The 11,729-nt window shown below is 39.0% G+C and overlaps 1 protein-coding gene across 1 annotated transcript in view; it reads left to right on the top strand.

Annotated features, from left to right (window-relative positions):
• LOC137296190 (ankyrin-1-like) overlaps positions 1–11,729 on the top strand; it is a 12,574-nt gene extending 845 nt beyond the window's left edge. The window contains exons 2-7 of the mRNA XM_067827909.1: positions 1,065–1,995; positions 3,389–3,556; positions 4,521–4,601; positions 5,261–5,449; positions 8,111–8,299; positions 8,467–11,729. Coding sequence (XP_067684010.1) covers positions 1,074–1,995; positions 3,389–3,556; positions 4,521–4,601; positions 5,261–5,449; positions 8,111–8,299; positions 8,467–8,915 — 1,998 coding nt within the window. The 5' untranslated portion in view covers positions 1,065–1,073 and the 3' untranslated portion in view covers positions 8,916–11,729. The remainder of the gene's footprint in view (positions 1–1,064; positions 1,996–3,388; positions 3,557–4,520; positions 4,602–5,260; positions 5,450–8,110; positions 8,300–8,466) is intronic.

The raw sequence follows: 11,729 nt of genomic DNA, 5'->3' as shown, positions 1-11,729 counted from the left end.
CATATGGGTGTCAGTACACCAGACATTGAGTTTTCTCAGTGACAGAGTCTGCTTATCACAATTGTAATATATGATCCTATTTCGTTTTAGAATTGTCAGTGGTGATGTTTTGTTTTATCTTAGGTATTAATTTTGGGAATGCCTCTCTCTCGTATGTGGTAGCGCCATCTTGTCAGGTCACGATGCTTGAATAATAAAGTATGGACCAAGCTCTATCTGTTTGCTGAATATATTACAACAATCAAAATGGGCCTCAACATGTTTTTTTAATGTAACAAGTAGATAACTTACTTGTTTGTGAACACAACCAAGATTAGACTACTGCTCACGCCCTCATACTCTGGGCAGGCATACTGTTTCAAACTCTGTGAACCTATTTACTGTGCATGCATTATGAGCGCAGCGCAGCATGGCTGTTGAAACCAATTTTTCCTCAGTGATGAGGGAAAATTTGAACTCCGATTTTGTTGGCTTTTTTTCACTGTGTTTCTTTTCAACTTTATAGGTTGAAGTAGCACTTTTGATGATTTGTCTCAGTAAGTGCATACAGAAAGGTATCAGAATCTGCAAACTTGTGTTTTACGTTGCATGTGACCTTTAAGAATCATTTCAATTTGTTTACATCTCCAAATAACAATTAAGGAAGTTCAATTAACAACTTCACTATTTCCAATTAGAAAGCAATCAATATATGGTACTACTCATCTGAGCTCTTACTTGAACTGAAACAAGTTTGCCTGCCTCTGTTGTGTGACTGTGGTTATGTTCAGATTTGGATTTCAACAACAACAAAAACAAACATCCAATGTTTTAATTAGATCTGGGTGAAATACTTACAACAAAAACAAACAGTCTTATGTTTTAATTAGATTTGGATGAAAAACTTACAAAAACAACAAATGTTCACATGTTTATTTGGATTATTGCTGTGTATGAAACTAAGCTAGCTCGCTCGCTCACTCACTCACTCACTCACTCACTCACTCACTCACTCACTCACTCACTCACTCACTCACTCACTCACTCACTCACTCACTCTAATCTCTGCCATCTTTCATCTGCAGGAAGTAGCTATGGATACCGGGTACATTCTGTGGGAAGCTGTCCGAACCAATGATGCTGATACAATCAAGTTGCTCCTCAAACCCTCAACCAGTACAAACACCAACTGTGCTAAAAGCACCCTTGACTATGTTCATGAAGGCTTGTGTCCAATTCATCTGGCTATCATCAATGGAAACGTAGAACTCCTGGAACTACTGCTTACATCTGGTGTCTCCTTGAGCAGGTTTCAGATCCGACATGCTGTGTCCTACATATCACATGAAACAAGACTCAATGACAAACTCATTGACAAGTTGTCGCTCGACACAAAATTCCCAATCTTGTGTCTTCCCCTAATAACTAATGATCCCCACATCCTGAGTGAACTATTGAAGCATGATCCCGCTCTATGTAGTGATGACAAAGGGGAGGTGTTGGGCGTCGCCTGTGTCTTGAGACGGCTGCCATTATTGCATATTTTATTAGAGGCAGGAGGATCGGTGTATCTGGAACGTTGTGAAGCATATGAGCAGTTTCGGCAGCAGTCACTTTTACTCTTTGCTGTAGAGGACCCAGTTAATTATGAACTCGTGAAACTACTACTGGACAGAAATGTCTCTCTTGCTGGCCGAGATAAGGATGGGAACACCCCTGTACATACTGCGGCAAAGTATGGAAGTGCAGATGTGGTGAAACTGCTCCTGGAGGCCCTTTGGATTAAGAGAGAGTCTGTGTGCTGCGTCAACTCCAACACTCACTCCCCCTTCCATATTGCCTGTCACCGTGGACACCTCAACGTGTTGAAGATTCTCATGGAGCATAAGTGTATGCGGCGATGTCACCCCCAGGGGCGGAAGTATCTCCTCCATTCTGCAGCGAAGGCAGGTCATGCTGATGTTGTCCAATACCTGCTGGATCTGGGGGAAGACGTGAACCAGCTGGACAGCTTCGGTAGGTGATGTTTGAGCATAGTCACAACAGAACTAGTGTGTCCCCTGCATCAAAAATTGGCAAGACAACAGAATTTCAGAAGGGGCAGTGACATGTCCAAGTATTACTGCTAGACACATATTAGATGATCCTGTGCACTAAACGCATTTGTGACAAGAGAGGTTTAAACAACAAATTGGGTGAGTACACTTGGCTGCTACAGGTAGCTTCACAATTATGCACGTGCAATACATGCTAACCGTGACATGAAATCAACACCGCTAACCCTGACGAAAATCAGCCCATAGAGAGAAATAGGAACAAAATTATGGGATAAAAATATTTCCCCCTTGCTACTCTGATTTAGCCACCACCATTCAGTAACAGATAACTTTTAACATATTAAATAGTTAAATGAAACACAATTAACTATATGTAGTTGTTATCTAATTAATATTTAGCAGACGAAAAGTCAACTTTACCCATTAAAACAATCATCACAATATACTGAGCAAATATGTTTAGGACCACCGATCCATTTCACGAAACAAATGACATTTTCCTGGGGTTTTTTAAACAAAATTGTTGAATATCTAAAATGCTTGTCAATGCCCCAATCATCTATTTGTCTTCGTCTTAACTAAAGGTTAGCGTGGAATATCAGTATCTTATGCCTGAAATTGCAGTCTTATCATTCGAAGGAACATGTGGTGTTGATTTCATGTCACGGTTAGCATGTATTGCATGTGCATAAGTGTCAAGCTACCTGTAGCAGCCAAGTGTACTCGCCCACTTCGTTGTACCGCCTCTCTTATCACAAATGCTTTTAGTGTGCAGGATCATCTAATATGTGTCTAGCAGTACATACTTTATTTGTTAGTAGATTTCAACATGTTAAAAAATGTAAAACCTGCATCATATTTCCTTCGTGTACACAGGTGCTTTGCCAACTTTGTTCTATGCTGGTTTAGATTTGTCTTTGTGTTAGAGCTGTACATTTACAGGATTTTGCATTGCAGTACTTCATGATACTGTGTTCTTGTGTTATGTATTGCCATTTCCAGTTTTGTGAGTCATCAAGCTTGAAGTAGTGAACAAATGAAATGTTTTAGACACAGATCTTGTGGCATCACACCTACACTTTCACTGCTGTTACGTCAGTTAACAATTATCTTGTCAAAAGGGGAGGGATGAGTGAATAGCTGATTTTTCAGTTTGATTACAGCCTGTGAAGTTATCCATCAGAGAATTAAAGAAGGACCACTTAAAATATGCCTCAGTTATGCTGATGTGCAATATTGTGGGCACAGTTGCTTATATTTATCAAACCTAAGTACTGTAATGATTGCTGCATCTACGGCTCATAAAGAAATAGTTTCATTCTCTCTGTATGTCGGGATTGGTCTTATTGCAGCAAACACACCCCTATCTCAGGCAGTAGTAAAGGCAAACAACATTGAGATCACAAGGTTGCTGCTGAACGCCGGCGCCAATCCCAACATCCCCCAGCCACCATATTACAGTATTATTATCTCCGCTGCACAGAAGAGCTCAGTTGAACTTGTCACTGCTCTGTTAAAAAGTGAGTGTCAGTTTCAATAATTCTGCTTGACAGACAGCTTTGCTTATATTTTCTTTCTTTGAAAGTTTTTGTGTCTGTGCATCCATCTTTTTGCACAGAAAAAAATATTTTCCCTTAAAACTTATTGAAACTTGCTCTCTGTTGCTTGTGGGTGAATATTTGTAACAGTAACTACTATGAGGTTTTGTTTTGAGATTCCTTCATTATGACCATACTGTCATTGCACTTTATGCTGTGTTTGTCATTCCTCTTGGCACTGATGCTGTGATTACTTTGCAGAAATATCTGTTCAGTTGTAAACTCTGTTAATGTTTTAAACTGTAAGTGTAAATGTTTACAATTTCCGTTTTTTGTCTGTTTCACACTGAATTCTTTTGTAGAAAGATTTTGGAGTAAACTGTTTTCGAGTTGTTTGAATTTAGAAATCAACACATAACAATGACAACTTCATCTTTTGACATTTCTCTGGACATATTCTGTGCAAATATTCTTCAAGTCTGTGCTTACACAGTTTGGATCCAGTGTGAATAGAACCAGAATGGAAGCTGTCACTGATGGCAGAAGTGAGATGTGTGAAAGTAGTAGAGTAGTAGAGCATAAATACCTTGTGGACTTGTTTCTGAAAGAGTCGGTGTACTTGGAATCAGGGCACGCGAGTCGTTAGGCATGTCAAGAATCCCTGCTTCCCTTGATTGTCAGCGTCAATCATACTTGTGGATTTCATTATGGGGTAAATGTCACGTACATCCAGTTCAACATTACTCCCACAACTAGTCAACATGCTGGGATTTGACTGAACTACTATTCCAAGTGGTGTTAATCTGAACCTACTTACTGTTCTCACATGCTCAAATTTGATGCCCCTTTTTGGTCATTAGCTTACTTTGCAAGTCAACGTCAGTTCTTACAAAATGTGCATAAAACATCTTAAGGTGTCTTCAGACTGGTTCTGTTTATGTCACAGATGGCGCCAGTGTCAACAGTGTGGATATCCTCGGCTATGCTCCCATCAGCTATGTGTCTGCAAGGCGAGACTCGCCTGAAGGTAAATCTTTGACTTTACTAATTTGTTTGTGAGCATACAACTGATACAGATGGTAACTTAGACAGATGCTGTTGTTAGCATGTTGATACAGCCGTCGCCATACTCCAAAACACTTGGTGATGTAAACTGGAACATTTTTTAACATATTGATACAGTTAATATATACTTTTTTAATTGTAACATACACTGTCTGCATAGTCGCAAGTTGATCTTGGGATGTTATTGAATGTTTATTGCATCTTCAAACTTTGTTTGACACATAAAAATGATACTGTCATCCAAGCAATCGTCTTAGGATTGAATTCACATACCTGTTTTCTCACTCACGTGTCCTCACAAGCTGTACAGACAGATTGTAGTTATGATAGGGAGATAGTCACTCCAAAAGTCAATGCTAGCTGCTAACCAAAAATACCAATAAAAATCCAAATTTCCGTCACATTTGTATCTTTTTCCTGTTTGATTGTCACATATGGTTTGTGTTATTCATACTTCATGATATGTTCTGCCAAGTAATTGTTGGGTTGTGTTGTACTTCATAAAATCATTATAGTTATGTCCCTTGAAGTTGGACACAACATTGTTTACCTGCACAATGATTCAGTCACCTTATGCTGCTTACACAAACACAAATCAATACTACCAAAACTTTGTCCCAGAATTCATCAAAATCCTAGTCAAGTTTGGAGCCAATGTGGACCATAGGCACGGTGATGGGAGTACATCACTGCACAGAGCTGTTGCCGATGACAACCTTCCAGCGTTAACTAGTTTGATCCAGCATCAAGCTGATATCTCCAGTCGGAACCGGATTGGAAAGCAACCTTTGCACTTTGCAGTATCTGAAGGTACGGAATTGGATGCATAACCCGCTGGCCTTTGCATCATCATGCATCTGTAGGAATGTTATCTTTACCATCAGTAATGAGTCGCTGGCAATCTGTACAATGTTTTTATGTTGTGTTGTCCTGCATAGAGGTATCATTTTAAAGTTATATGTTTGAAATCTCTCTCTGCGATTTTCCAGTTGTTTAATGTATTCTGCTGACAGACTTTATGATATTGTGTTGTATATTATCAGTGTATGATCTGGTTTAGTCACAGAATGGTTGAAATATTTGCGATGTGTCTATAAATCTTAGCTCACACAGTAGTATGTTTTTAGATATGGAGAACAAGTATATTTTTCCCTACCCTGACTCATGCTTATTTGCTTATGTCCTCCCTCTGTGCGAAGATTGTGAAACACTTGACATATCAATTTTATTCAGAAAATTGCATTTATGCCAAATCTGTTTGGTTGAGACTGTCTGAGGAAGTTCATGTCGAAGCTCATTCTGATTGTCTAGTCCAGACTGGGTTATTTACAGACTGCCACGATATAGCTGGAATATTGCTGTATGCAGTGTAAAGCTCAACTCAAACACTCACTCAGGTCTAATGTCAGGAATTGTTTGTGGGGCCTGATGTCTGCCATTCTCTTCCCACAGAATATACTCAGTCTTCCCACGTAACTTTCATGGTGTAATTTCCATATGCTTTGGGAAAACTAATACCTATTCCACTGCTCGTTGCGCAAACATTTCTTCTAGACAGAACTCTGTCATGTAACGGGCAGATCAATGGTGTCTCCATCATCCTCACTCACAACAGACAAGCAAGCCATAGATAAAAGGTTAAGATATTTATTGCATAGCATTCCAGTAAGAAACAGTGGCAATATTCTATGAACTACAAATATAAACTATCTTGTGTGTCACGTCAACACAAGTCATCAGCAATGGATGGATATTTGTGGCCCCATTTTTTGTTGCTAGTTTCTGATTTTCAGTTAAAGGTCACATGCAACCAAAAAATCAAACATAATTAAAACACATTTATCACTTATTCATGACATATAATATACATTGCTGCTTTTAAAAAAACAAAAAAAACAAAATTATAAGCGTACAATCGCGATTCAAAACTGCAGTATTTTGTACTTGGGCTTACTTCCCCCGAAACGAAGCCCTCGGGAGACCAAACCCAGTCATACCGGGTGGATATGCACTCAAGTGTAACAACGGTTTTCGATTGGCTGTTTCATTTGCTGATATGCTAAGGGTTCATTGTGTGTACAGAAAGATGATCTGTTTGATGGGAATTTTAGAAGTATAGCCAGTCACAAGAAAGTAAGATTCTGTATGGATAACAACTTCTTTTTGTGTACTTGATGCATCGTTTCAGTATGGATTCATATACTGTTGTCAAACAAAATCATATACACTAAAAGAAGTCATTATCCATGAAGAATGTACAGAGAGATGGTGGGTTTGGAAAATACATGTTCTATGAATTTGCACTCGATCCAATTAAAGATCATGTCAGTAGAGATGGTAAACTACTGCGGGGCTGGAATCTGTCATTCGTCCAAGTACAAAGCAGGACTTGAAACTGACAAGAGTTTGCACCAGTTTCCGTCAGATCCAGTCATCCGAAAAAAATGAATATAGTATGTTTGCAACCCACAGACATAAAAACATGTCATGTGTATCACACGAGCCTGCTTACATAATGTGGCAGACACGGGACTCGGGTGCACGAGTCATGAATCAACTTATTTTCTTTATGTCGTATAGTCTGATAGGTGTTAAGTTCAAATTGCACGTGGTCAATGATTGAAGCTGTGTATTGCATGTTGTCTTTAGCAGACAGGCAGGCAGACATATAGGTGTGAATAAACCAGACACTGAGCTTTCTCTGTGACAGAGACTGCTTACCACAATCAACAAGTTTTTTTACGTAACGAGTAGATTATTTACTTGTTTGTGAACACAACCAAGATTAGACTACTGCTCACGACCTCAGATGCTGGGCATGCATACTGTTTCAAGCTCCGCGAACCTATTCACTGCGCATACGTCACGGGTGCAGCGCAACACAGCTGTTGAAACCATTTTTCCCCCCAGCACTGGGGGGAATTTAGTGAAATGTTTGCATACCGATTTCGTGGGCTTTTTTTCATTGCGTTTTTTTTTTTCAACTTTATAGGTTGAATTGGCATTTTTTATGATTTGTTTCGGTAAATGCATACCGAAAGGTACCAGAATCTGCAAAGTTGTGTTTTATGTTGCATGTGACTTTTAAACATGTAATATAGAGTCTGTCCTTTGCATTTTGATCAGCTAACCGTTAACAGATATGACCACAATGAAATTTTTATGCTTGTACATCCAGCATTTGTCTGGAGTGAAAAGTATTTCCCTGTTTCTGAAAGTGATTATTTCGAATTCAGTGTATATTCTGTATTCTAACAACACAGTGAGTCTTTCGTTCCACCGGGCAAATGTAATGCTCCTATTGTCATAAATATCCGGGATCCATTACATTAAGCGATCATACAGCTAATGTGATCGTAACTCCCATACTTTAGGAATGACTGGCATTGCTGTTTGATCGCGTTGAGGAACCAGGCCCCAAGGCTCCATGTAATGGTCTGTTCTGACAGAAGCTTGCTGGTATATTTACAGAGAGTGCCAGGATTCTGCTAGACAATGGTGCTGAGCTGGATGTGGAAGATGAAATCGGCTACACGCCCCTGATGAGTGCGTGTCGTCATAAGAATATTGTTGTTGCCCGTTTTCTCATCCGGCAAGGGGCCAACATCAACATGACAACTATTAATGGTGTCTCTCCTCTGGCTCTTGCAATAGGCCATGGTAAGATTCAATGAAGAGAGCTTTTGCACTCTCTCTCTTTGATAAATGCACCGTCACACTCACATCTTTTGATCTCAGTTTTATCAACACTCATCATTTGAATTTTAAAGCATGCCATGAACAGGTTCAATTCTTTCCAAATGTATTCATATACCTTTGTGTTTCAGATTTGACATCCCTTGTCCGTGAGCTGGTCCTAGCAGACGCCAAAAACATCAACTCACCTGTGTTTGGACATTTCAGCAATATGTTAGAGCTGGCACTGTGTCTTGAGTCTAACCCAGCAATCTGTGATATCCTGCATGCCGCCGGCACCTACCTCCGACCCACGTTTTCCGACCTTTCCCCGGAACTGTGTCCTCAGGATTACCTGAACATCCCCCATTGTCTCGGCGTCTATAAGCCCTACGTTTCACTCAGTCTCAATGGAATGTCATGGGCTGAGTTCCTTACAGAGCTCAACATGAAACTGGACATTGACAAATACAGAAGTCCACTTTCACTGCAGCTACGATGTGGCCAATTTCTCAGGTGGCATTTCAATAATGATTGTCGGAAGATCCGTCGGCTGCCCTTGCCGGAAACTATCATTAATGGAGTGCTGCTTCTGGCATGATGTTGTCACAGTTGTAGCCAGGCCTGCCAAGCGCACAAATACACCTAAGATAGCCAGTGTTTACACATTCACCACGGTGGTCACTTTAAGAGGGAACTGGTTTAAAGGGAATCCTCTTTACAGGGAGGTATAGATGTTCCATAGTTGTTTCCTAGATATGGGGAGGAACAAGTGCTCTGTGATTGTTATTTCTTTGTAACGGGGACCCAGTTGTTATCATGTTATTCTGTGAGTGTGCAGGTGGCTGTCAATGCATCTTGTGGTGTAGTACACCTGACCCAGTGCTCATTTTCTCATTGTAGGCAAATACGAAGGTCCCAGAAGTCATTTTTGTCTCGAGAAGGTCAATATGGTTCAGTGATCATGTCTTCATGATCGGGATGACAGTGCTTCGAAAAGGCATACATCAGACTGTATTACCCACAGGAGAAGCATACAACAAGTTTATCTTACCGCTATGTTAAATGTACAAAGTATCATTTTATTTTATTTTGAAGATGCTACCAACTATATGACTTGTAAGCAAAATGGCATCTGCCTCTAGGCAGGATTTTTTTAAATCAGTGAACATATTCTGACAAGCTTATAACATCTAGAAAAAAAAAATATATGATGAAAGTTTATGTGTTATACTTATCCTGCTTCATGTTTAATTGCGTATGTCCTTTCCCTCAGGGTGAGTGATTGTATGTTCGCTTCAAGGGAATGTTGAAGGGATTCAAGTTTCCACTAACTGTTCAGAATAGGGAAAGGAGATAAGGAAAAATTGGTTAATTATGTTTCAACTGAGTGTGCAATATAGTTAAAATAGCTCAAAATAAAGCAGTGAATGTTTGTAAAAAGTAATCTGTACAAAGTGAACTCAAGAACAATTGATCGGAAGGCTTACGAACTCTGTGCACTCCACGTGTTGTATTATGATGTCATACGATTGGTAGTGATATAGCTTCTTGGAGGGGAGTTTGGCGGTTATTTTTTCCAGTGGTCACCCTCCAAGGAGGAAACTTCTTAGAGCGTCATTGACCAAGATATGATTGTGAGTTTACATTCAACCATTGGTATTGGGAAATAGTACTGTTGACCCAGGAAGAACCCTTCCATAGAAGCATCATGTTAAATTTTTACAAGTTAATGTAAAACAGTTGTTAGTTGTTGATCTACAATGGTAATGGTCTACAAAACTAAACCAGCCATTTGTATGTGTGTTTAATTGTGTGTTTGTTGATTTAGTCACTTCCTGTTTTGGTCTGGGTGTGAGAATGACCTTTAGCTTGTGAAGGTCAAGGTGTCTTTGTGAAGGTCAAGGTGTCCATCCCATACAAAGTATACAATTTGTTTAAGAAATGTTTACCTTCCAAAATCATTTGTGATATGTAACGTAGCATAGAGCAGATGTTGTGATACGAGTCGTATCACCTGGTGTGTGTTCTTCTCACAACTAATGTGAAGTAGGCAGCTTTTTGTTGTGATCTCCACTATCGAGCCTTAACATATAGGTGCTTTAGTACAGAACTCAGTTTTTGGTAAATTAGAGAGTTAAGCATATTTTAATCACTGCTTTTCACAATAGGTGATTCAAGATTCAGTATCAAAAGGTCACACTCAGCAATAAGAGAAATTGTTTTCCATATGAATATTATGAATATTGAACCATCCAGTCATATATATATAACCAATCATGTATACAACCAATCATTTATAGAACCAGTCATATATAAAACCAATCATATATAAAAGATTTAGCAATGCAAGTGAAAATGTCGTGAGGATAATTGAAGGTTTGTTATTGCAGCCCCACACCTGTAGTGATACTGTCCAGATTTCATTTGTAGTGACCCATTATTATAACAGTCTTTAAGCATTTTGTAATCTCTTAATGTATATTGTGTTTCAGTCTTTGCCTCTCAATGATTATATGTCTTTGTTAAGAGTAGATTAGTTTAATAAAACTTTACCTCATGTCTCTTTTGTGAAATGTCCCATATAGACAAGAATTTTTCTGAATTGGAATAGCTGTGTGTATGACATACTTGACAATGTAACCTTTATTCTGACTCAAATTGTAGTAGTCTATGGGGTTGCCTCGTCGTTAAAGGACTTGCTTGTCATGCTGAAGACCCAGTTTGATTCCCCACATGGGCACAGTGTGTGAGCCCATGTCTGGTATTGCTGGGATATTGCTGAAAGTGGTGTAAAACCATACTCACTCACTCTTTCTTGTCAGAGAATGTATATGAATACAATCTGTGACGTGATATTTCTGGAGTATTGTTGAAGTATATTATTATTTATAACCTACTCATGACTTGTAATTCACATGTGTAGAATGACATTTTTAGATAACAGTATGTCATATGTCCAGTCAATGGTCAGTGACCGTAAATACCCCAATGACTACAAAAGCTTCATTTTGAGAATGACCTATAGGTTGTGAAGGTCAAGGTGTCTATCCTATCCAATTATACAACTTGTTTATGAACAGTTTAACAGCGCTAGAACCTATCCTATCCTATTACCCTCATGAAATTCTCAGCTTGGGATTAAAAGGATGGCGTTAGTAATGTCACTTTCGAAAAGAATCTACAATCACCAGGGGGAAGAATATTAATCATAACTGAATTGAGATAAAATACCCTGGATTAGTGAAGATGGTCATATACATGTATTGACGTATTTGTACTGTTTATATTTTTGTTTCTCTCGTTATCTAGCACATTTTTTATTTTATTTTATTGTATAATAGTCAAGTACACAGGTTTTGGTGATGGACAGTAATGAATGATCATGTATTTGTCTACAATAAAACCTTGTACA

This window comes from Haliotis asinina, chromosome 9 (genome assembly GCF_037392515.1).
Source record: "Haliotis asinina isolate JCU_RB_2024 chromosome 9, JCU_Hal_asi_v2, whole genome shotgun sequence".
NCBI classification, from domain to species: domain Eukaryota; kingdom Metazoa; phylum Mollusca; class Gastropoda; order Lepetellida; family Haliotidae; genus Haliotis; species Haliotis asinina.
This window is presented reverse-complemented; position numbering and strand designations above follow the sequence as displayed.